We start from the raw sequence: 25,871 nt of genomic DNA, 5'->3' as shown, positions 1-25,871 counted from the left end.
ACGAATTAAAGATTCATCGTATATAGAGTAATTTAAATATTAAAAAAAGTAAATAGGAGAAAAATCACACAAATCTATCGCTGTGTTTGTCATTTTAGACCGTGATAGCTAATAGAAGATATATTTACCAGAAAATGAAGAGAATAGCTAGATAAATATATCTGTATATTTACTATGTTAAGATATGAATATATATTCTTTTCCAAGACGCGGAATACAGTTTGATGTCTTATATCGATATTTTTATTGAATATACGAATCGAGGTTTGAAACGCGTATGTAACGTAGGGCGCCTGTCAAAATCTGACCTGACCTCTAGTCGTCGCAAATAGTAACTGCGATCACATCTCGTCGAGTTCTCGCGACACCTGTCTTAAGATAGACCCGACACGTGCGTCTGTCAACCGATAAAAACGAGCGCGAAGTCACACGACGATCCTAGGAAAGTCAATGAGAAAAAGGATATAGAGTGTAGAACGTTGTCGATATACACGTGAAATTTCCGCGTTTCTCTGCATAACGAGAACCAGTGATAGCGATCGCGTGTGCGGAAGGGAAAAAAGGGAAAAAAGTTAGAATCGCACGGTGAAACGGCATAATTCGTCAGTCCTCGTCAGGAAAACGCCCAGTGATCGATTTGTGGGAAAAAAAAAAAAAATAAAATAAATAAAATAAAAATAAAATAAATTAAAACGAATATTCGAAACGGTGGCAACGGCCTGAATTTCGCCGAGACCAGCGTGACAGCGAGCGACTCGAATGACAGAACAGGAACGGAGGGACGAACCTAACCTCAAGCAGGAGCGGGCCACTCCGCCGCGCAAGATTCGTCACCGGTGAGTCTGCGTATATGTAGTACATACGTATGTGTGCGTTAGGCGTTAGTACCGCGTGATGGCTCGAGTAATACGAGAGTAGGCGTTGTACCGGAATGGAGAAAGAGAGAGAGAGAGAGAGATATTCCATCCATGAAAACGTCACTAGCTGAGGATCGCACCGCGTCTCGCGGACCAATCGCCGTCGCCGATGCGTCGCCTGACATTCTGCCCGGCCAATCACCGCTTCCCATTCATTTTTTTTTTTTTTTGACAGCCTCGTTTCACTAAATCTATATAAACACCGCGCGATGCTTTTTGAAATGTATGAATGTATGTACATACATACACGTAATCCTTCTCGCGATACAGAGTTTTCTCCAAAGGGAGCGTATATTATCGAGAAATGGAAATGTCACGCGAGTACACGAATCTAGAGATGGAGTATTAATTCTCTATTTTTTTTATCTTTGTTTTTTTTCTTTGAAAGACAAAGTGCTAAATTGACGAGCTATTAAGCTATCTATAATGGATTGTCATTTTGGTAAGCGATAATATTTATGTAAAAACACGCATGCGCAAGAGTTCTCCATTCTATTCATTTTAATCAAAAGGAATGAATTATCCATTTTCACGTGGAATATTATTCTACTGATCAGTATATTCTACTGATTTTGATTTTCATTTGCATATAAAAATAAGCAGCGATTAAAGTTCTCGTTTTTCATTAAGTAAATTAAGCATATAGATTATTTTTTGTGAAATAAATTGCTATTTTTAAAAGATTCGAAACAATTTACGCGTCGCAAGTCACAGACTGCCGAGTGTGCACTGCGTGATATTTTTTTCTATGTATAACAAAACGATTGCGTTCGCAGTCCTTGAAGGTGAAATAAATATGAGACGCGCACTCACATGTATTTACATTGTAGATGGAAACGAACGCGAGCATGATTCTGCCCGATGTTGATTGATTCGAGCGCAAAAAGATAGATACAGAGGAGATTATTTTCTGAGAGGTGATTGATCGGCTTGGGATTCATTTCAAAAGGTCATAAAGTTCGATTGGCATCGATGCAGCACGAAGAAGTCGCGTGTGAAGAAATACGTCGTATGACCTCGGGATTGGCGGAACCGTCGTGGCATCGATAGCGACGTGACGTAACGACCCTTGAACCCAGCTTGAGTCCACTCATATGATATCGCGCCACTGCTTACAATAGCTTTATTGCAACAAAGTGTTCCGAATTGAACACTCACGGCGAGTCGGTGCATCGCGCGCGATCCAGTCTTGGACCTTTCTTAGTTCGGTGATCCTCCGACACGGCTCGATCTGGAGGAAGGAACCGCATCCGCGCTTCGTTCTTAGATGTCATTCAACGTAGGAGAAGAAACGGCGCGAGGAACGTAGCTGGGCTGTATGTTACGTCGTCTTCTGATCTCTCTGTTTTTCGGTATTTCTTCAAAATTAAATTGTCATTTATAATTCGTATTTTAACATACAATACTTCATCTCCTGCCGTGCACGCATCGTGTCTACGTACCCGCGTATCTTCTCGCTTTTTAAACGAGAGGTGGACACGGGGTATGTACGTTCTTCTTCTTTCCTTTCCCTCTTCAAGAGGGATATTTTGTCATCTTCAAAGCAACGTTACAAATCATCTTCGAGTCGTTCGATCTCGATCGAACGTATCAAGGGCATATATTTGGCGATTGTGTGTTTTGAAGGTAACGACGCGGTGAGCGCGGCAGGAACGGAGTCCAATTCTTCGACGGGAGATTCCAGTCAGGAGATCAACGACTGTGTCGGTCCTTCCCCAGGGCCAGTTCGCGCGAGAGAGATGTCGGAGGCACCGGTGAGCTTTGTCGTCGGGGAGCCCGATCCCGATCCCGATCCTAGCGAGGTGCAGGAGATCGAGGATAGTTTCCCCAGCGAGGGGAGCGATAGCGTCAATATGCAGACGCAAACCAATGTCATGCCAGGACTGGTAGAGCGACGTAAGCGTCTCAGGTGATTGCGTTTCTGTCATATTCCGTCACGGATTCTTTGGACAAGGATTGAGGAAGATTGAGATAAAGATCCCTCAAGAGGAGATTATTTCATAAATCTCACAGTGCTCGCTCGCGTCCGATATGCTGTTTCCTCTATTTAGATAAATCTCAAGTATCGAAATGATATTGCTGAAAATCCGTAAACTTCGCTATCCGTAAGCTCCGCTATATTTAATGAATCGACGAAGCGGGGAGGGGAAGGGAGGAGGAGAAGAGAAGAACGACGTGGACGTATATTCTCTCTCTTTGGCACTGTAATCTTTTTCACCTCTGTGACCTCGTGACACTGAACTCTTGAATATTCAAAACATGCTTCCACGCGATTATACAGGTTTCTATTCAGTGTTAAGAAAAAAGATACTTTTTTTTTTTTTTTTTTCAAAAATTTACAAGAATAACATTGCGTGTGCGTTCTCTCAAAGTCGTTATTGCGTTTGCGTTTAGATAAATCGCAAAAAAATTATCGATTTTTTATTTTGATGAATTACGCTACGAATTCGACTCGACTTTATAGTGATTATCGGATCACAAGATATTCCGAAAAAGCTAAAGAGTTGATAACCCGCGAAGTGAGAGAGAGAGGTTGCTTTCTTTCATATTTTTTTTTTATATACAGTTACACAAGTCTATTAATAAAGTAAATGGGACATAACTATTGACCTATATATCTTCGTTAAAGAAAAAGCAAAGACAGCTTTCGGAAAAGCGAAAGACGAAAATCGAATGGAAAAATTGCGTCGTCTTCTTGTTTATCCAAGAACGCACGTGATATCGCTGACAGAGAAAATATTGTGTAACATACGCTTATACATTTTAGCTTTGAGTCTTCTAAATCGGGAGAGCGTAACAGTAGTTTACGAATGCGTAATCTTTATTCATTATCGTTTTAACATAAACATAACGTGACATAACGATGGTATGAGAGGTTCAAAGGAAAGATTGCGATGAAAAAAAAAGATTCAAGACCTTCACAAATTTTTTTTTAATATATAATTGATGACGACAGCTTTTTTGCTTCGTGTATGCTTGCGAATAAACTTGATAAGCAGGTTTTGATATGTTACATTTATCGCATTGATACGTGTCGCTATGGAATTTTTTTTTTTTTTTTTTTTTTTTGCGACACGTGCATGCTGCTTCGTATTATCTTATTTTGTGCGATATACAGATTTATTATATCTTACTGAAAGTAAAATCGGCGAAAAAATGTGCGAAAATTTTCCGAGATATTATACATATAATAATCTATATCGGGCATATCTTATAAATTAACGCTTCTTTTTACCTTATCCAAATATCTCGATAATTTCCTAATTTGAGAAAATTGATTAAAAAATTTAGTTTTTTCGTTTAAAATAAAATATCAATGACCTCTTCGAGAAATCTGGAAAATCATGACTAAAAAAAAATTTTATTAATATTTGTCTTTTCGAGTCGAACAGTTTCTTCTCGTATTTCCATATTTAAAAATAACGGAGATATTTCAGATCAAATTATATGTACGATATAGTAATTTAACAAGGGATCTAATAGATTTTGCAAATACATTGGAAGGAAACGTATATATATGCGTGTATATTTTCCTCATTACATCACGCAACGATTAAGGAAACGATCATAAGAATAAATATTCTTGAATATTACGCAAAAAGGGTAGGGGATTCTTGCGGAAGGATAGTGAATTGGAAACTTGCACACTTCAGTAAAGATTTGCCTTTCTAAGAACACGGTCAACGCTACAAGTGTTACGTATTCATTCATTTCGTTTTATCGTTTCTTTTCTTTGTTTTATTTTTCATTCCCTTCGTAGAGGACAGAATTTTGCAATTCAAACAGAGTGTAAAGCCTATACGTGGTGCGATGTAAAAATACTTTTCGCATTTTCAACTATAAGAGATATCGTCACATGAGACTGGCGTTTCACATTAAAAAAAAATCGAATTATCGTTTTTCTAACGCTTAAAAATTATTCTTCGGCTGTTTTGCGTCTGTCATCGGGACAAAATAACTCGTTTCGCTTATTTCATCGTGCGCGACTTTTTCCTGTCAATTTTACAAAAATTTTTTTATTTCTTCTCGCTATTCTTTTTTTACAATATTATTAATTATGCAACGAAATATCTTGTAATGCCAATGATGATTAGAGTAGTAATGTTTTACGACGATATAAAGATAATATGATTGTAGTATTACGTACATAAAATACAGTCGAACACATGTATAAAATTCTAGATAGTTTACGAGATTATTTATACATCTCAAGAGATTGTACTGATCACAATTCAGAAAAAAATTTTAATATTTCCGTGTCTTTGCCGTTTCGGATCTTTCGTATTATTTACATAAACGAAAAGCAAAGTCAAGTTGATTTCATACTAGTTTGATAGTTATGCGAGAAACTATACGGTTATTATCCTGTATTTCGCGCCTGTTTGTTAATATCCCGGCGTTGGATCTTGAATATTCGGATTTGTTTTGAGTCGCGATGAAGCGGATAAAGAGATTCGTCTTGGCGGAAAACACGGAGAAGGATAAAAATTGGAAGAGCTCGGACAATCTGTTGATGCGCGTGACGTCTAAAACGAGCATAAACGCGAAGAACGGCGAGCCCGATGTTGACGACACGGAGGATGAGAAAGCGAACCATCTGCCAGCTTTAGGATTAACGTAATTGCATTTTACTTTGCGGATGTATACGAACAAGCGTCATAGACCAACAAGCGAATCTCGAGAAAAAAGGAAATTTTAATCGATGCTGCGAGAAAAATAATTGACGGACAATCAATCGAATTGATTATTCAATTGTATAAAAAAAGAAAGACAAGCGATTGATCGACATACTTTATAGTATGTCATATTTTTTGACAATATGAAATGTTTTTGCTCTTAATAAATGCAAAATGTTATACGTATATAATAACTGATATTTATGTAATTTCGCGATAGAAATATATCTATATATGTATATTTCTATTTAATATAATATTCTAATTTACATTTATACATCTGTATTTATATATCTTAATTAGAATATTTATATATCTATATATGTCCTTTTTATTATATATAATTTGAAAAAATTATGGTAACATAAATACATACTTATACAAAAATATGTGTTTTGACAGGCCTAGTATGTCGCAAGGCACGGTAATGATTCAAACGCCAAATCGACTTCAAGAGAAGGATTTCACTATCGCAACTCCTGAAGAGTTCGTCCATCGTTTCGGAGGCACTAGGGTTATCAACAAGGTAAAGCGTAGACCCTATAACATTAGACCCTAATAACATTCAGAACAGCCTGAAATGCGAAGAGAACTGTCAAGCATCAACGCTGCTACCTCGGATCTTTACGTTGGATTGTTTTCAGGTGCTGATTGCCAACAATGGTATCGCGGCGGTTAAATGCATGCGATCGATTCGACGTTGGTCGTACGAGATGTTTAAGAACGAGAGAGCCGTGCGTTTCGTGGTGATGGTCACGCCAGAAGATCTAAAGGCGAACGCGGAGTATATCAAAATGGCAGATCAGTACGTGCCAGTACCGGGTGGGAGCAACAATAACAATTACGCTAACGTGGAACTAATCGTCGATATCGCGACACGTACTCAGGTCCATGCAGTTTGGGCCGGATGGGGCCACGCTTCGGAAAATCCGAAACTTCCGGAACTGCTCCACAAAAATAACATTTGCTTTATTGGTATAGAAAAGATATAATATATCAGATTTTAATGAAAAAGAGAAACGCATCTTTTTCGTTCTCTCTTTGACTGTATCGAATATTGTACAAGAATCTATAAGATCGATTGTACCGTGACGCAATTTTCCTGCGGAACTTTTAATATATTCGTAGTAGTTCGTAATAGCATTCGCGCAGTTTTAGCATACTTTAATCATAACACACTTACACTTTCTAACATTTCCTTGGCAGGACCGTCCGAGAGGGCCATGTGGGCTTTAGGTGACAAAATCGCATCCAGCATAGTTGCTCAAACTGCGGACGTACCGACCCTTCCTTGGTCAGGATCGGACTTGACAGCGCATTACAGCGGAAAGAAGATTAAGATATCGTCGGAACTTTTCAAAAAGGGATGCGTCGCCACTGTAGAGGAATGTCTAGCGGCGGCAAACAAGATTGGCTTCCCCGTCATGGTGAAGGCGAGCGAGGGTGGCGGTGGTAAAGGTATCAGGAAAGTTGAAAACGCCGAGGAGTTACCCGCCTTATTCAGGTAAACGACAAAGTTGTCACTGAAAAGGATTTTTTTACATCTGTTTTCATTGCAAGGATTTCTAACATTTAGACAAGTGCAGACTGAAATACCCGGCTCGCCGATATTTATCATGAAGCTGGCCAAATGTGCTCGTCACTTGGAAGTGCAATTACTAGCTGATAATTATGGTAACGCGATATCGCTGTTCGGACGCGATTGCTCTATCCAAAGGAGACATCAAAAAATTATCGAGGAAGCGCCGGCCGTGATTGCTAAGCCGGAGGTTTTCGAAGAGATGGAAAAGGTATATAATTATCGTTAATTATGATCTTGGCATTAATTATGACTTTGATCGATTGCGCTATTGATTTGTTCGAACTATAGGCCGCTGTGAGATTAGCAAAAATGGTAGGATATGTCAGCGCGGGTACCGTAGAATATCTATACGACACGGCCGGCAGATATTATTTCTTGGAGTTGAATCCGCGTCTTCAAGTGGAACATCCTTGCACCGAGATGGTGTCGGATGTGAATTTGCCAGCGGCCCAATTACAAATAGCGATGGGTTTACCATTACACCACATCAAGGATATACGTCTTTTGTATGGCGAAAGCCCCTGGGGCGACAGTCCGATTGACTTTGACCAGCCACGTCACAAGCCTCAACCTTGGGGTCACGTAATCGCAGCTAGAATCACCAGCGAAAATCCCGACGAAGGTAAGATCACTTCTTCTTTACGCTTAGCATATAATCCTATATATAAATTACAAATTGGCTTGGGTTTTTTTAGGCTTTAAACCGAGTTCCGGCACGGTGCAAGAATTGAATTTTCGATCGTCCAAGAATGTATGGGGCTATTTCTCGGTCGGCGCTTCGGGGGGACTTCACGAGTTCGCTGATTCGCAATTTGGCCATTGCTTTTCGTGGGGCGAAGACCGCATTCAAGCTAGAGAAAATTTAGTTGTAGCCCTGAAAGAATTAAGTATCAGAGGCGATTTTAGGACCACAGTCGAGTATCTCATCACTCTTCTGGAAACGGAATCCTTTCAACAGAATAACATAGATACCGCTTGGCTCGACTTACTGATCGCGGAACGTATCCGCAGCGATAAACCGAACGTCTTATTGGCGGTCACCTGCGGAGCGCTTCATATCGCCGATAGAACGATCACGGCCGCTTTCACTGGATTTCAGACCGCCTTGGAAAAGGGCCAAATACAGGCTAGCAACGATTTAGACAACGTTGTTGATGTAAGTTCCTGCAAGATGTTGGTCGAATAATGCACAACGACAACTTTTCGAAAGTGATTTTATGTTGTGGGGAGAGGGAAGGCTATACTTTTTTTCAAACATTTCATTATTATATGTCGCAGGTAGAGCTTATCAACGATGGATATAAGTACAAAGTACAAGCTGCCAAATCCGGTCCCAATAGTTATTTTCTCGTGATGAACGGTTCTTACAAAGAAGTAGAGATCCATCGCATGTCGGATGGAGGTTTGCTGCTTTCACTGGACGGTGCGAGTCTCACGACTTACATGCGGGAGGAGGTGGATCGTTATAGAATCATGTTGGGAAACCAGACATGCATTTTTGAAAAGGACAACGACCCATCCTTACTGAGATCACCATCGGCCGGCAAGCTAATCAATTTTTTGGTCGAGGACGGCGGTCATGTGGGCTCCGGTCAGGCGTACGCCGAAATCGAAGTGATGAAAATGGTCATGACCGTTACTGTCAGCGAAGCGGGTAGCATCTTTTACGTGAAGCGACCTGGCGCTATACTGGAAGCCGGTACCATGATAGCGCATCTCGAACTGGACGATCCATCGCTGGTGACGAAAGCGCAAGAATATATGGGACCGTTCCCAGCGGCAGCGACGCTCGCCGTACCGGAAAAATTGAACCATCTTCACGCCAAATATCGAACCGCTTTGGAAAATACATTGGCTGGATATTGTCTGCCGGATCCGTTCCATTTGCCACGTTTGCGGGAGCTAATTGAAAAATTTATGAGTTCGTTGCGCGATCCCAACTTACCGTTACTGGAATTGCAGGAGGTGATCGCAACAATATCCGGCAGAATCCCTATCTCGGTGGAGAAGAAGATTCGTAAATTGATGTCATTGTACGAGCGAAACATCACGTCGATCTTAGCCCAGTTTCCTAGTCAACAAATTGCAGCCGTGATCGACGGACATGCGGCGACTCTGTCCAAGAGAGCCGAACGCGATGTATTCTTCTTGACGACTCAAGCCATCGTGCAACTGGTACAGAGATATCGAAATGGTATACGCGGTCGAATGAAGACCGCTGTGCACGAATTGCTGCGACAGTATTATATGGTCGAGAGCCAGTTCCAACAGGGTCATTATGACAAATGTGTTTCCGCGCTGATAGAGAAGTACAAGGACGATGTGGCGACCGTCACCGGTATGATTTTCGGTCACAATCAAGTGACGAAGAAGAATGTCTTAGTCACTATGCTGATCGATCATCTATGGGCTAACGAGCCCGGTCTTACTGATGAGCTCTCGAACACATTGACCGAACTGACTAGTCTGAATCGCACGGAACACAGTCGTGTCGCGCTGAGAGCCAGACAAGTGTTGATTGCCGCCCATCAACCCGCCTACGAGCTCAGACACAATCAAATGGAGTCGATATTTCTCTCGGCAGTGGATATGTATGGGCACGACTTTCATCCAGAGAATTTGCAGAAGCTCATTCTTTCGGAAACGTCCATCTTTGATATTCTTCATGACTTCTTCTATCATACTAATCGTGCGGTGTGTAACGCCGCCTTGGAGGTCTACGTTCGACGGGCTTACATTAGTTACGAATTTACGTGTTTGCAGCACCTGGAGCTATCCGGCGAGATTCCACTGGTATATTTCCAATTCGTTTTACCCAGTAATCATCCGAATCGTCAGAATCAATCTTTGGTGGATTATAGAGCCGGCGCAATGATGGCATTCCAGGATCTCGAGCAATTCACTCAATATGCAGACGAGGTTTTAGATCTGTTGGATGATCTGTCGAGTCCTTCACCGGTAGTATCTACAAAATTATTAGAGGCGGTGGACGCTGCCGGCAGCGAGTCGCGGCACAGCACGTCCATCAACGTGTCCTTGAGCGTAGCAATGGATGGAATAACATCGACCGTGGCGGCGGCAACCAATGACAAGATCACCGAACCGGTTCACATATTGAGTATCGCGGTCAAGGAGAGTGGCACCGAAGATGATGCCACTATGTCTCAATTATTTGGAGATTGGTGCGCTAACAACAAAGACGAGTTGATATCCCGCGGTATCCGTAGGGTAACGTTCGCCGTGCTCAAGAAGAGACAGTTCCCCAAGTTCTTCACCTTTCGTCAGCGAGAGGGTTTTGTCGAGGACAGGATCTATCGGCATCTCGAGCCCGGTTGCGCCTTCCAATTAGAATTAAATCGTATGCGAACGTATGATCTCGAGGCGCTTCCGACGTCTAATCAAAAGATGCATTTGTATCTTGGCCAAGCCAAAGTTGCCAAGGGCCAGCAGGTTACCGATTATCGTTTCTTCATTCGCTCGATTATACGGCACTCTGATCTTATTACGAAGGAAGCGAGTTTTGATTATCTTCACAATGAAGGCGAACGCGTTTTGCTCGAGGCTATGGACGAATTGGAGGTCGCGTTCTCGCATCCTCTCGCGAAACGCACTGAATGTAATCATATCTTCTTGAATTTTGTACCTACGGTCATTATGGATCCGAATAGAATAGAGGAGAGTGTGACTAGTATGGTGTTGCGATATGGGCCGAGATTGTGGAAGTTGCATGTACGACAGGCGGAGATTAAGATGACCATACGGCCCGCACCGGGAAAACCGACCTCTAACGTGCGCCTTTGTATCGCCAACGACAGCGGATACAGCATCGATTTGCATCTTTACACGGAGGCCACCGATCCCAAGACAAGTATCATCCGTTTCGAGTCTTATCCACCCACAACGACAAATGCAGCGAATTGGAGGCCGGGTCCTATGCACGGGCTACCGATCTCCACGCCGTATCTAACCAAGGATTATCTTCAGGCAAAGAGATTTCAGGCGCAGAGCGCTGGTACGACTTATGTCTACGATTTGCCAGACATGTTCCGGCAACAAATCGAGAAATTATGGCAAAAATACATAGAGGAGAGACCATTGAACGATGGTCAGAATCCAATTGCTATCCCTAATCCAGTAATGGACATCGTGGAGTTGGTGCTAGACGGGGAACAATTAGTTGAGCAGAAGCGACTGCCGGGCGAGAATGATGTCGGCATGATTGCGTGGCGGTTGACCCTGTATACCCCGGAATGCCCGTTCGGTCGGGACGTTATACTCATCGCCAATGATCTCACATATTTGATAGGTTCATTCGGAATACGCGAGGATTTGCTGTTTTGCAGAGCTTCCGAGAAGGCGAGGCAGCTTGGATGTCCGCGAATATATTTTGCTGCCAATTCCGGCGCCCGTATCGGTCTGGCGGAGGAAGTAAAGGCCCTCTTCAGAATCGCGTGGGAAGAGGAGAACGAACCGGAGAAAGGTTTCAAATATATATATCTCACGCCGGATGATTACGCGCGTCTAGCGTCTTTGAATTCGGTGAAAGCTTCACTAATTGAAGATTGCGCGGGCGAATCCCGTTATAGGATTACGGACATTATTGGCAAGGACGACGGCTTAGGAGTGGAGAATCTAAAATACGCCAGTCTGATCGCGGGCGAAACGTCGCGGGCCTACGAGGAGATAATTACAATCTCTATAGTATCGTGCCGCGCGATTGGTATCGGCTCTTATCTAGTACGTCTCGGCCAGAGAGTAATACAGATCGAGAACTCGCACATTATTCTGACTGGTTACCGAGCGTTGAACACCGTACTGGGTCGCGAGGTTTACGCAAGCAATAATCAGTTGGGTGGTACGCAGATTATGCACAACAATGGGGTGTCTCATGCGACCGACGCCCGGGACTTGGACGGAGTGGCGACCGCCTTGAAGTGGCTCACATATTTTCCCAGAAGCAAAGGTGCCCTGTTACCGATACTGTTACCCGTTACGGACCCGATCGATCGTGAAATTGGTTATATGCCCACGAAAACGGCCTATGATCCGAGATGGATGCTAGAAGGCAGATATTGCAACGAGTCGAATGCTTGGGAGAGCGGCTTCTTCGATCGAGGCTCATGGCACGTGAGTACTTATTTCTTTCTTGCATTTTGTAGCAAATTTTCGTATCGTTAACTCGCTTTTGTCTTCTATGAGTAGGAAATAATGAGACCATGGGCGCAAACGGTGGTGACCGGCCGGGCCAGGCTCGGTGGTATACCGTGCGGCGTTATCGCCGTTGAAACGAGGACCGTCGAACTGCATTTGCCAGCCGATCCCGCCAATCTGGATTCCGAAGCTAAGACCATATCTCAAGCAGGACAGGTTTGGTTCCCAGACAGCGCATACAAAACTGCACAGGCTATCCAAGATTTCGGAAAGGAGGAGCTACCGTTATTTATCTTTGCTAATTGGAGAGGCTTCTCCGGAGGCATGAAAGGTGATCTTTCGATCGTCATTCGATGAATTCTTACAATCGCTTCATCATTCTTTCGCTCATTCTTTCTCTCTCTTATAGACATGTACGAGCAAATTGTCAAGTTCGGCGCGTATATCGTCGATGGGCTGCGGCAATATGGTAAGCCGATATTCGTTTATATCCCGCCGAATGGAGAGCTCAGAGGTGGTGCTTGGGCAGTCGTGGATCCTATGATAAATCCTCGATTTATGGAGATGTTTGCCGACAATACTAGCAGAGGTGGCATCTTGGAAGCCGACGCGATTGTAGAAATTAAATTTCGAAACAAGGACATTGTGAAAACTATGCATAGAATCGATTCCGTTATACAAAAGCTAAAGGTAAATACAACGACTTTGGGTAAAGTCAAACTCGTTTATGTATCGTATATGTATCTTTTTAGGAAAAATTGTCAACTGTTAATACGACGGAGGAACAAATCGAGCTCGAAGCACAGATTCGTAAACGCGAGAAGATTCTGGAGCCAATGTATCGTCAAGTAGCCATTTATTTCGCCGACTTGCATGACACGCCGGAGAGAATGCTTGAGAAGAACACGATTCAAGAGATAATACCATGGAAGAAAGCGCGACGGTTATTTTACTGGCGATTACGACGCAGGCTTCTAGAAGAGGAAATTAAGAACGAGATCTTATCGACACAGCCGAGTCTCGATGTCAGGCAAATGGGAGCAATGTTGCGACGCTGGTTTATCGAGGACAAGGGAACGACGGAATCGTACTTGTGGGATCAAGATGAGGCTGCGACCTGTTGGTTAGAGGCACAACGTAAAACGGATGATAGTGTCGTGTCGCGTAATATAATGTGCGTGAAGAGAGATGTGGTGGTGACGCGTATCAAGGAGGCTCTGGACATCTATCCGGAGATCAGACTGAACGCGGTTCTGGAAATTGCGCACAGATTACAACCAGCTGAACGAGCAGAGTTGCAGAGAACTTTATCGCAGTTGGAAACAACGGGGCAAGAGCACCAAGGCACGGACGTTTTGTCCTGAGTGTGTTTCGCGTGTAAGCGTATATTTGCCGCACGCTTCATTCATTCCAGCTTATTAAATGCTCGTTGATAGTACAATTCATCATCAGAGACGTATATTAATTCGTATCAGTTTTCACAAATATTTCCTGTTATCGAGAGTTAATAATCAAGTAAATGTTTTTCAAAAGAAAGAGAAAAAGAGAAAATTTTTTCAAATTTCGATAAAAAAAGCGCGTCACTGCCTTGTATAACCATGATGAGTTTATAGATTATACTTACATTATAATGTGACGACAGATTCGAGATTCCCAAAATATCGCATGTTTTTTCAGCTACGTTACTTTCGTCGCAATCTGGAAATATATACAGATTTGTATAATAAATTATTATAAACTACACAATTACTATTTTATATTATTTATTTATTTTTTTTTTTTTTTATAACGATATAGCATCATATCTTAACATACACATTATCTTTTAATTTTTAATTCCTTGGTTATAACATTTTTTGATAAGACACTACTTTCTTTAATATGTTGTTATATATATATATATATATATATATATATATATCTGGAAGAACATGCGTTATTAAAATACGGTATTCTATGTATAATTATACTCACGCGCACACGGACACATATACATATACACATTTTTCGAAGGAAACGCGGTTGTCATAGTTTACAAACAATATGCTCGCATAACAATGTTTTATGATATATGCAACAAGAGCACAATTCAAACATGTTATTTTCTTCTTTTGCACATTTTATGTGAAAGATGTGTATTTATAGATTTTTTAAAACTTTATCATATCTCCTATAAAAAAGGCGCCATCGAAAGATTTCGATTTAAAAATTTGTTATACACTTTAATTATAAAAAACTTATATAGAATTTCGTATGCATTTATATACGTTTACTCGTTCTACTTTCGATATCGTACGCGATCCTTTCGTACAGACAATAACTATAGCGCGTTTCTATCACAAGAGAAAGAGTTTTTTTATATGCTTTATACAATTGTGGTAACATTATCCAAGTAAACTATATATTGTATTTAAAAGCTTTGTAAAAAGAAGTTATAAAATTATACATATAATTTAAAACTATAAAAAAGAAATTCTCAAAAAACTGATATTTGGCTACGATGTACATCTGTTAGATCGTCGTCTAAAGTAAGTAATACCATAAACGAAAAGAACATTGCTAACGCTGAAAGAAAATGCCAGATATCGTGAGAATCAAAAAAATTCCATAATTCGCACGATTTATTATATAGACGAGATTGGGCTGGCGTAAGAGCCCAGGATATAGTCTTATTCACAAAGAAATACAGAGCTGCTCCCCAAAATAGCATGGATAAGAAGATATATATTCCGGGCATGAGAAGAATCCGTTCTCTATGACAGAGCTGAAAAGATTTATGTATGAATGGGCATTAAAAAAGGTTCAAATTGACTTCTCATATGGAATTATAAAACAGATCAAGAAAAATATATTGTATATAGAAAGAGGAAAATGTACATACCTTCATCACTATGTAAAAGAAGGTGTATAAAATTAAATTAGACATTAATATAGCTAATAAAAACGTAGCGAAATTGCCCTCATGATACATATTTCCGAATACCGCGAGTCCCACATTGCATAAATTCGCTAGCACGAGCATTATGAATCTGGCGGGATAAAGCGGTCGGAGTAGATGCCATATACCACAACGCGCGTCGTGTTTGAATGTCTGCGGAATGATAGAATCGAGTGTCTTGCAGCAGTTACAGAATATTAGAGAGAAAGAAACATACCTGTATTACTCTGTTAAAAACACCTCTGTTGAATTTGCATCGTCCCATGTAATATATCTGTACAGTCAGAATAAAACATATGAGTAAATGAAGAATGCTGAATATCACCCAGAAATATATGGAACCATTCAAAACTCCGATTAATCCTACGAATATAATAAGGGCTAAAATTCCAAATGTCACCGGTGCCCTGGCATTTATATCAGGATGACGATTTTGATAAATCTTGAGCATGCAGAGCACCGCGATTATGTACATGAAGCTGGTGTCTGTAAAACAGATAACGATATCGGCATAAGAGATGACGCGAAAGAAAATATATATATTTTTCTATTGCTACTTACCAAATTGAAAATTGCTACGACTAGGACACACGTGATAACTTGCCGACAATATGCCTTCCATTATCAATGCTGTGCCCATTGCGTAAAACAGACCATAATGCTGTGGTATGCCATAACATTTAGTCATATCCGTCTCCGACTCGTTACGCTCTCGAGAATAAGTTAGAAATATAAATAGTAAGCCTAGTAAAAAGTATCCAAAATTCGAAAATACATGATTAAAATCGGATAGCAAGCCTAGCGGATGGGCGCACAGAAAGTTGTAGTAACACATATCTTGATTTCCGGTGGTATGAAGCACACGCTGATACGTTATCGCCAATTGAACAACCGGCAGCGTGTAAAATACTGCGACAGTTGCCAAATAATATAGATATAAACGAGATTTGTGCCGCAATATCCGCGGTTCCTTGCGAGCGAGATCACAGACTGAAAGAACGATCTTTGTTCGTATTACATCTTTATCGGAGAAAGCATCCTCCATTAGATCTATGTCGTCCTCATCTAGGGACGAATCTTCCTCCACGGAACCCCATTGCTTCGACCTGATCTGTGACGAAATGTTTTGATCACATATGTGTATACACACTTAAATTATTAAGAATATATACAAAAAATATACATATATATCTATCTTTTTTTTTCATACTTTAAGTCTCTTTGATATTAATTACCTCTCCCATCATCGAGGGACTTGGCGCATGATCGTTGATATCCTCGTTTTGTTCATTTATCGGTTCTTGTATAAACTTTCTGTTCTTTCTAATATTGAACACTACCACAGCCGTTATATAAAAGATACAAAAACACAGTGCAATTGCCCCAGCTGATGCCGTGGCAATAATATAATCTCGTTCGGTGATGGTAGGATTAATAATTAACGTAATGTTCTTCCTACGAAGAGAATTATTACCGGATGTCCCGTTGCAATCCGTATCTTCCCCTTTAACGACGAACACGACGAAGAATCCTGAAGGATAAGCCTCTCTCTGCAGCAAGTATATCAATTCTATGTTACATCACGAATATATAAAATATATGCCTAAAAAAAGTGTAATTTTACATATTACTCACCGATACCGTAATGCCCCCTCTTCTGCTTACAGTCTGCCAATGTCCAGAAAGCTCGATATTTCGTTCTAAATCAAACACAGGACACTGCAAGAGAAAAAAAAGAAATGAAAATTTATATCATTTCATTATTTTCGGTAAAAGTATCATTTACGACTCACTGATGTATTTTGGATAGACACAGTCATACAAATATCATTGTCCGATTCGACGCGAACAATAACGGAGGAATTATCAGCTTGTTTCGAGAAAATGTAACCATAATATATAGGCTCGGATGGTGAGATCTCTATTATCGTCTTATTTCCCGAGCTGTAAAAGATCAAACGTTATAAAGAAGATTTGCAAACATACAATTTTTTCATACATTTCTGAACCAATTTTATTTGTATGTACCTTAAATAAAAGTCCTCCACTTTCACTACATTGAGTTCAAAGAATATATTCTCAGGACTAGCTGTAGAGATACCGACAATGACATATTCCTCTTTATTCTTTGGCGCGTATCGATAGTATTTCGTTGAGCACAGAATTCGACTAGTTTTATTATATATTATAGAATCTGTGCCATCGACTAGTAAAGGTATTTGCCAAGATAGAATACCTGTTGTTTGACGCACTATTACTATCAATGGAAATCTGTGCGTTGCATTACTTTCTATTTCTATTTTCGCAGTTTCCAGAGATATCTAAAAGCATGTGTCTAGTTTTAATAATAAATCGATGTATACAATTATATAATCAACAATTAGATTAATCGAGAATTACATCGGCGGCACGATACAAAAACACATATTCAATAGCAGAATTTGTGATGTTCTTTTTTGGCTGGTTGTAGTCAGCCTTGATAACAATTGGGGAGAATGCTGATGGTGACGAAATCGAAACTGCAATATCGAAAAGCAACAATACGATAATCAATTCCAAAATACTTTGCATCTCCATTGAATTTGCTGGAAAAATAGTAAAATTAATTTGGAGAATTCATTTGATAGAAGAGTGCGTGTGTCTTAAGTGATACGATGAAATTACCATTGATCGCTTTTCCCATTTTGACATAAAGCAAGCAAAAAGCTCTTTTCTCTCTAGATGTAAATAATTTTGCTTCTGCTATACTCGTGTACCATTACATGTCTTTAAAATTTTTTGACGGCTTTTGAATGCTTGGTCATCTCATTCCAATACACTTTGTGTCACGCACATAGAAAACACGATAGAAAGCAAGATTAAGCTCTGCAAATGCAAAAATCTTCCTTCGCTCTTTTATCAATTTCCGTTTCAGGAACTCGAAAAGTTGAAATTTGTTTGTCAATTGCATCTGACTGTATCATCTCATCATTATGACAGTTCATTACCACTGTATACAGTTACATATGTATACAGGCTGACAGGCTGCGTTTCGATCTTTCTTGTCTTATCGATATTCACTACCAATACTGAAAATCTATAATGTACGCGACGTAAACTATAGATTTTCAGTACTGGCAGTGAATATTGAAACATAGCCTAAAAAAGCTTCATGAAAAAGATAAATATAATATAAAATAAAATAACTGTATTTTAAATTAAATAAATAAATAGAATTAAAAAATATAAGTAAACATATCTAAAAAAAATTATACGTAAATATATACAATATATAGGAATATTTTCTTTTCCGCAATACACGAGAAATTCTCTATCCGACTCGAAGCGTTTCATTGACCAATCAGGGGAAAGAGTGTAAAGATTTCTTTATTCTAATTGGTCAATGCAATACTTCGAAGCATCTCTCCACCGCAGCCAGAGAGAGCCAATCAGCAGAGCGTAGCTACTCGATGCGCGGAAGATCGGCGCATTTAAGGTTTAAGCTCGTTTCACACGGTATCCGCTCGCTGCTGCTATTGCTGCTGGTTGAACGCGAAGTAAATAATGGCGAAATTGTGTTTTGTTATTAAGTGCGGACGATAATGGTTATTTGTATCTTGGCACGCGTACGATACATCGATTCTGTTTGAAAAAAAAAGTAATATTCCGATGCGTTTCCATCGCATCGCGAATGTGAGGCGATTCTGTCCGCGATCATATCGTCAAGAGACACGGAATTTTTCGCAGTAGAGTAAATAGCAATATCTATATTACACACACACCATATATATATATATACATATATATATATATATATATATATATCTCTATCATACCGCGAATTCTTCGACGTTACGAAACTAACTCGCGCGAACCAGCTTTCCCACCGCAAATGGGAAAGATGAACCAGAGATTTATCAGACGGCATAGACGGGTCGGGAGGTATTTTTGATTAATGCCTCTTCCGTCTTTTTCTCGTCTTTTCGTGATGTGAAAGTGGATGGACATATGTACGCGATGCTCGCCCACCGTACGTGCGTGCATTTAACTTGTGCCTGATATAGGGTTGCTGATTTTTCTTATTCATCATGGTGCACGGTACCATACCGAGCGCATACAAATACAACTTTTGGGCGGAGAGGCCCGGGGATGCACAGGAAGCCTCGGTGGTGGAGCTCACGTGCCTCATGCCAAACGGTGTTGTCATACCGTTTGAGATCAATCGCAATATTACCTTAGATCAGATCAAAGAAGTGAGCATCCTCGTGTACATACAATGTACACATCTCTTCTATCATTGCGCAGTAACTTTCTGTTCCCTTTCATTTGAATGTATATTCTCATATTTTAATCAATTAGACTGCGTAATGTTGCAAAAACATGTGCTTGAATGTAAAAAGTGTAACTAGATTCTAGTATCTTGGAAACAAAACATGTATACACCTAGTAAAAAAATAGTTATTTGTATGTAATTAAAATAACGTATATTATATTAATTCGAGGAAGTATTAATGTTATATGAAAAGAATATATACATGTACGTATTTGAACTTGCAACTGGTGAACGAATACATGTATACGAAGGAGAAATATATATATTGCACATGAAAGATTTGAAAAATTAGAATGGTTAATATGATTGTACAAAAACTATACATTTAATAAATGTCTGACAGGATCTATGGGATGAGGCTAGTAAGTACCCTCTTCATGGAACATTAAAAGATGCACCGTCGTATGTATTCTCGTGTATCAACTCGAACGCTGAGGTAGAAGAATTGCGGGATGAAACAAGACGTCTCTGTGATATAAGGCCGTTTTGTTCGGTGTTAAAAGTTATAGAACGCGAAGGTATAAAAAGCGATAGGAATTTAGATTCACAAATTGGCCTCTTAATCGGTAAAGGCTTGCACGAGTTTGCTGCCATGAAAAATTCCGAGGTCAATGACTTTAGATGGAAAATGCGTCTCTTGGGGGATGATGTAGCTTTAGGCAGACAGAAGAAAAGCTGGATAGAAAAAGTGCATTATCAATTCCCATCGAGAATAGCACCAGCACCAATTGTACCTAAAAATATAGAAACTCGACTGAAAGATGGAAATATTGTTTTGGTTACTAAATTCGAAAACTCAGAGGTAAAACAAAATAATTTTTATACATTTTGCCCTTTTCCAATAAATTCTCGCTAAAATGGCAATTGTATTATTTCAGACAGCGTTTACCTTTCAAATAGCACATACCACTACGCCACCTGAATTACTCGAGATAATCTTGAACAAGAGAGCAAATACTCTTAATACTCGGGATGAACACCCAAACGAATTTACACTTAAGATTTGCGGACAGGAGGAGTACTTGATCGGTGACGAGACTCCGCTCATACACTTTAGTTATATTCAAGATTGCTTAGCGAAAGACATCACACCGACGCTGGTTACGCTCAAGAAAACTAGCGTACCCGTGGACAAAGATAACGCTAACGACAATCCAGAAGTGGACACGTTGCAGCGTACAAAACCATCATCTTCCACGTTAACGCTGCGCAAAAAGGGCAAGCATATTTCGGTGTGGAAACTCGAGGAGCCTTTTGTTTTCACTGTGAATGGAATTTCCCGACTTAATTGCGATGCCGCTCATCGTACTGTAGAAGTAGGTTACAATCTGTTTAAAAATTTTTTGAGAAGCAAAGATCTCAAAGATTCAAATAATTCTGATTTTTTTTTTATTTTTACACATAGATTGGCTTACAAGCTGGCCTTTTTCATGGTGGAAAATCCCTCTGCGAAAGTCAAAAAACCAAAGAAATTATTGTAAATCCCGATGGGAGTTGCGAATGGGAAGAGACTCTTAAGTTCGACATCAAAGTCAGAGATATACCACGAATGGCACGGCTGTGTTTTGTATTGTATGAAATCAGCAAGACTGCAAAAGGTTTAAAGAGCAGAAAACTGGTCCGGGATTCGAAACAGGAGTTCTTTATAAATCCTTTATGTTGGGCGAATACAACGATATATGATTTTAAATCTCAATTGAAAACTGGTGCTATGACATTGTATACATGGACTTATGCGGAAGATATACAAAACGACGATTTACTTCATCCTCTTGGGACAGTAGTTTCGAATCCTCATATAGACAGAGCGGCCGCTCTCATGTTAACGTTTCCAAAGTAACTACACGATTTGTAATTTACAGAATATGAGATATAATATTTGTGTGTTATATTATGCTTTTTGTATACATTTTGTTCATTTACTATTTTAGTTACGGAAAGGATCAATGCATTCTTTATCCTACACCGGAGAAAATGGTTGAATATGCCCAAACGTTGCGGGAACAATCAAACGAACGCTCGGTTAAAGACGAATTGAATCAGGAGTCCGATGTTAGTCAACAATTAGAGCAATTAAGATTACTAGCTGACCGGGATCCGTTGCACGAATTACACGAGCAAGAAAAGAAGACAATGTGGATGTTGAGGCATCATTGCCTTCGCGAAATTCCGACACTTTTAGCTAAGCTGTTACAATGCGTAGAATGGAATGATCATAGGTAATAATAGATAATATTGATTGATTGCTTATAGAGCGACATAAATAAATCGAAATTTACGAATATTTACAGAGAAGTCGCGGAGGCTACAGCACTTATACAACAATGGCCGAAATTGTCGGCGGAGAAGGCTTTGGAATTATTAGATTATGCTTATGCCGATCAAAACGTTCGAAATTTTGCGGTTCGTTGTTTAAAGGACATCACCGACGATGATCTCAGTCTTTACTTACTGCAGCTCGCTCAGGCCTTAAAACACGAGAATTATCTAGCATGTCCTTTGACGGAGTTTCTTTTGAAACGAGCACTTAACAATCAAAGGATAGGACACTATTTATTTTGGCATCTTAGGTTGGTTGAAGTTTCATATGCACTATTTAGATTTATCTATTACGATATTGTCTTTCATTTGCTCAATTTATGAAAATTAGGTCAGAAATGCAAGTCGGTTCAGTGTCAGTTCGTTTTGGTCTCATATTGGAAGCGTACTGTAGAGGAAGCCAACAACATATGAAATCGCTATTTAATCAGATGATGTGTTTGGATAAATTGAGGAGCGTCTCGGAGCAAGTGAAGCAGAAAAAGGATCGTAAAACTGCTCTCCAAGGCTTTCAGGACTTTATTCAAGAACCGCACTGCCAAGAAGCGATATCCAACGTCTTTAATCCTCTCGACCCGAGTTTCAGGTGGAATCGCATCAAGTGAGTTTACTATTTTCAAAATTTATGAAAACCGGTTACATTTTTAATTTTTCTTTTAATCTTGATCGCTTCTCTTTTTTTTGTCCTAGAATTGAAAAGTGTCGGGTGATGGACAGTAAGATGCGACCACTCTGGTTAGTTTTCGAGAACAGCGATCCTTTCGGCGACGATATCTACTTAATTCTCAAACACGGAGATGACTTAAGGCAAGATATGCTAACACTTCAAATGTTACGCATTATGGATAAGCTATGGAAGAAGGAAGGCTTGGACTTGCGTATGAATCCATATGGCTGCATATCTACGGAGAATAGAGTCGGAATGATAGAGGTAGTATTGAATGCAGAAACGATAGCGAACATCCAGAAGGAGAAAGGCACATTCTCTGCGACAGCGGCCTTCAGGTAAGTAAAACATCTGATATATCGCGCAACATCAGAAACGATAATTCGAACGACGAAAATTTTTATTGTTTTCTTTATAGGAGAGGTTCTTTGTTGGCTTGGCTAAAAGACCACAACCATACGGAAATAGCATTAAACAAAGCGATCGAGGAATTTACTTTGAGTTGCGCGGGTTACTGCGTCGCGACCTACGTTCTCGGAATAGCCGATAGACATTCTGACAATATAATGGTCAAAAAGACAGGACAATTGTTTCACGTCGATTTTGGTCATATATTGGGCCACTTTAAGGAGAAATTTGGATTTAGACGTGAACGCGTGCCCTTCGTTTTGACCAACGATTTCGTACACGTTATAAATAAGGGCCAAACAAAAAAGGGTCACGCCGCCGAGTTTCAAAGATTTCAGAGCTATTGCGAGCAAGCCTTTTTGATTTTGCGTCAACATGGAGGACTTATATTGTCTCTATTCGCTATGATGATATCTACCGGACTGCCTGAACTCTCATCGGAGAAAGATCTGAATTATCTTAGAGATACTTTGGTATGTATGGTCGCCAAGATACAACTGTTAATATACTACAATTAATAAAGACGATACACTTAAACAGTGCCGTTTAAATATCTTTTTAGGTCCTAGAAATGTCCGAAAATGAAGCGCAAAAGCATTTTAGAAGCAAATTCGCCGAGGCTCTCTGCAATTCATGGAAAACGTCGTTAAATTGGGCGTCGCATAATATGTCCAAGAATAATAAGACTACGTGAACAGCGACGACAATCGCATTTTACGCGATAAGTCTTGAAAGTCTGAGAGAATGCAGCCACGACATTGAACAGTGCGCGTTATCAATGAACGCTATGACATTTGTACACGTCGTGATTGGTTGCCTGCTTGGACTAGACATTTGTGGATTAGAATAAAGACTGTCATTTCTGTAAATCCGATACTGTCGTTAAGATTAGAAAATTGGCGATCGTGATCAGTATACAATTGAGACTAAAATGCTGCTGCTAGCGTCAACGGAAAGCTGGTTCGGTAGAATTGTCTCTTCAGACTCAAAAATACGTTAGGCTCATCCATTTTTATGGAGCCTTATTCTACGTAGCATGAGCAGTCGGTGCCGTATACATATGCCTACGTTCGGTGTAGTAAAATATGTTCTTCAACGACGGACGTACGGTACATATCACTAAACAGGATTCTCTTTAAGTTTCGCTCAGTTAAAGTCTAGTTTAAGTTTGAAATTCCGTCGAGCGATCTTAAATTTGAAATCGTGTAAAATTAGAAACTGGTTTATTTCGTTAAAAAATTGGGTATTGTTCTCAAAATATTCAAAGCGATACGCCAAGAGGTGTAATGGATGATATACGCGAATCCTTTACTCGTAATACGAAATAAATCGTAAAAGTCTTTTACAATTATCTTTGTTAACGTAAAGATATGCCGATTTTCATTATACAAGAAATATAAAATAAAAACTTTCGATTTGTCAAGTGTGATATGAAAAAATGCAACATGCACGCCACAACGTTTTTTATAATTCGAAAAGAAGCTTGGTGATCGTTTCGATAATGGACGATACGGTTTCTTCCGCATCGTCCATTGGCAATGATAGTGTGTGATAATTCAAAGCAATATCTATTTTGCGAAACTGACACGACGGAATAGCATCGATGAAAATATGATCGACCTCGAACGATCTTGATCTTGGGATAGCCAAGTATTCCTTTTTTAAATATCGATTAAGCGCGAAATTAACTGCAGTGATTTGCATAGGTGCGCCACTGCCGACTGAAAATATTTTTTTTTTTTTTTCCATATCTAAGATTTATTTCTTATTTGAAAGCAAAAAGAAATATTTCATACCGATGACAAGTGAAATCTTTCCTAATTATTATATCATGCGCGCGATATCGTGTTTCAGATAAATACATATATAGATATATGAAAACGCGAAAAATTACACCCTACAATATATATGATATATGTGTGTACACACACACACATATAAAATTTTGATAAATATACCGCAATTCACATATAGCGATATAGTTGAATCAGTAGGGGCACATTCATACTTCAGCGCTGTTCTACATAATAGATCGCTACGCTTTTTAAAAAAACGGCTCTAAAAAGACGACACGACCGTACTGCGCGCTCTTCTCTCTTTTTCTCTCTCTTCTTCCCTCTCTCTCACACACACATACACACACATACATATTCTCTCTCAAACTTACACACACATAAACAAAATGTAAGATAAGATAATGATCTCTAATACACAGAAAATAAAAAAAAATAAATAATATTGCAGATTGCGTCACACAAAGTCGCATATTCATATCATCATCATTATCATCATCCTCTTAACTAGTGCATTATATTTAAATTGTTTAAAATAACTTCTTATATATATATATAGACACACACACGCATAATATTATACATATAGCGTTAGATACATGTACGTGTATACATCTTGAAATCCCTCGACCGAATTTAATTTCGATATCGCGTATTCTTAATTTTTACAGATGGATTTGTCCGAAAATAAATCCGGTCAGAGGGACTGTATAAAGAGAGATAGGGTGACAGTGCACGCGTCGGGACTCAACGGAGAGGGGCGTTTCTCGCGACCGATTCACGCGCGGTATATATCGTTCACGCATCGTACACGCAGGTAGTGTGTACACGCATCCGCGATACCGCGAGGAAAAGAAGCCCGGGTTCTCTCGTTCTTCTGGGAGCGTATTATTCTACTGTTTCGTACGCGATTTTCTAACACATACACGCGACCATATTTTATTCTCGCAATTTTTTTTTTTCATCGTCTCGCAACGATATATTGGAATATTGTAATTTTGTACCACGTACACATAGAGAGATCTGTATTGGTCGGTGTCTACTGTAAATAAAATCGATTTCGAAATCATTGCGTTTTTTCGATTGCGATTTGTAAAAATTATTGCAA

At 39.7% G+C, this 25,871-nt stretch overlaps 3 protein-coding genes across 8 annotated transcripts; 2 read left to right on the top strand and 1 right to left on the bottom strand.

Annotated features, from left to right (window-relative positions):
• The first annotated feature begins 389 nt into the window (after positions 1-389).
• On the top strand, positions 390-13,889 carry Acc (acetyl-CoA carboxylase). 5 transcript variants are annotated; one of them, XM_070297666.1, is made up of 13 exons: positions 748-836; positions 1,748-2,233; positions 2,544-2,826; positions 5,996-6,119; positions 6,238-6,568; positions 6,800-7,097; positions 7,170-7,383; positions 7,464-7,797; positions 7,871-8,331; positions 8,454-12,302; positions 12,378-12,657; positions 12,736-13,016; positions 13,079-13,889. In XM_070297666.1, the coding sequence occupies exons 3-13, from the start codon at positions 2,657-2,659 to the stop codon at positions 13,688-13,690; spliced, it is 6,954 nt and encodes a 2,317-aa protein (XP_070153767.1). In that variant the 5' UTR covers positions 748-836; positions 1,748-2,233; positions 2,544-2,656; the 3' UTR covers positions 13,691-13,889. The 5 variants fall into 5 exon arrangements, with proteins under 5 accessions (XP_070153768.1, XP_070153767.1, XP_070153763.1 ...); XM_070297662.1 differs by having other exon boundaries at positions 1,748-2,269; XM_070297663.1 differs by lacking the exon at positions 748-836 and adding an exon at positions 1,232-1,359 and having other exon boundaries at positions 1,748-2,269.
• Positions 13,890-14,442: 553 nt separating this feature from the next.
• Positions 14,443-18,314, bottom strand: LOC138934192 (SID1 transmembrane family member 1). 2 transcript variants are annotated; one of them, XM_070297668.1, is made up of 10 exons: positions 17,929-18,314; positions 17,665-17,849; positions 17,293-17,585; positions 17,058-17,208; positions 16,900-16,983; positions 16,500-16,814; positions 15,826-16,375; positions 15,482-15,750; positions 15,208-15,417; positions 14,443-15,090 (listed from the first exon to the last, which is right to left on the bottom strand). In XM_070297668.1, the coding sequence occupies exons 1-10, from the start codon at positions 17,945-17,947 to the stop codon at positions 14,803-14,805; spliced, it is 2,364 nt and encodes a 787-aa protein (XP_070153769.1). In that variant the 5' UTR covers positions 17,948-18,314; the 3' UTR covers positions 14,443-14,802. The 2 variants fall into 2 exon arrangements, with proteins under 2 accessions (XP_070153769.1, XP_070153770.1); XM_070297669.1 differs by having other exon boundaries at positions 17,665-17,783.
• A 486-nt stretch (positions 18,315-18,800) lies between these two features.
• On the top strand, positions 18,801-25,780 carry Pi3k92e (phosphatidylinositol 3-kinase 92E). Its single transcript, XM_070296999.1, has 10 exons — positions 18,801-19,496; positions 19,920-20,378; positions 20,455-20,892; positions 20,982-21,412; positions 21,508-21,795; positions 21,868-22,146; positions 22,227-22,496; positions 22,586-22,900; positions 22,981-23,443; positions 23,533-25,780. The coding sequence occupies exons 1-10, from the start codon at positions 19,332-19,334 to the stop codon at positions 23,662-23,664; spliced, it is 3,240 nt and encodes a 1,079-aa protein (XP_070153100.1). The 5' UTR covers positions 18,801-19,331; the 3' UTR covers positions 23,665-25,780.
• The last annotated feature ends 91 nt before the right edge of the window (positions 25,781-25,871 follow it).

This window comes from Polyergus mexicanus, unplaced genomic scaffold, assembly GCF_030449975.1.
Source record: "Polyergus mexicanus isolate NDT 795.1 unplaced genomic scaffold, iyPolMexi1.0 SCAF_6, whole genome shotgun sequence".
NCBI classification, from domain to species: Eukaryota; Metazoa; Arthropoda; class Insecta; order Hymenoptera; family Formicidae; genus Polyergus; species Polyergus mexicanus.
The sequence above is the reverse complement of the archived record's forward strand: the minus strand, read 5'-3'. Positions and strand labels throughout refer to the sequence as shown.

Excerpts from the sequence above, each read along its gene's own strand:
- Pi3k92e (XM_070296999.1), top strand. The coding sequence starts at position 19,332 with ATGGTGCACGGTACCATACCGAGCGCATACAAATACAACTTTTGGGCG. Across the intron at positions 22,147-22,226 it reads TATTTATTTTGGCATCTTAG|GTCAGAAATGCAAGTCGGTT; the intron begins GTTGGTTGAAGT and ends TATGAAAATTAG. Across the intron at positions 23,444-23,532 it reads ATTATCTTAGAGATACTTTG|GTCCTAGAAATGTCCGAAAA; the intron begins GTATGTATGGTC and ends ATATCTTTTTAG.
- Acc (XM_070297662.1), top strand. The coding sequence starts at position 2,236 with ATGTTACGTCGTCTTCTGATCTCTCTGTTTTTCG. Across the intron at positions 7,098-7,169 it reads GAGTTACCCGCCTTATTCAG|ACAAGTGCAGACTGAAATAC; the intron begins GTAAACGACAAA and ends TCTAACATTTAG. Across the intron at positions 8,332-8,453 it reads ATTTAGACAACGTTGTTGAT|GTAGAGCTTATCAACGATGG; the intron begins GTAAGTTCCTGC and ends TATATGTCGCAG.
- LOC138934192 (XM_070297668.1), bottom strand. Across the intron at positions 17,586-17,664 it reads TTTTGTATCGTGCCGCCGAT|ATATCTCTGGAAACTGCGAA; the intron begins GTAATTCTCGAT and ends ACATGCTTTTAG. Across the intron at positions 15,751-15,825 it reads TCGTAGCAATTTTCAATTTG|ACACCAGCTTCATGTACATA; the intron begins GTAAGTAGCAAT and ends TCTGTTTTACAG.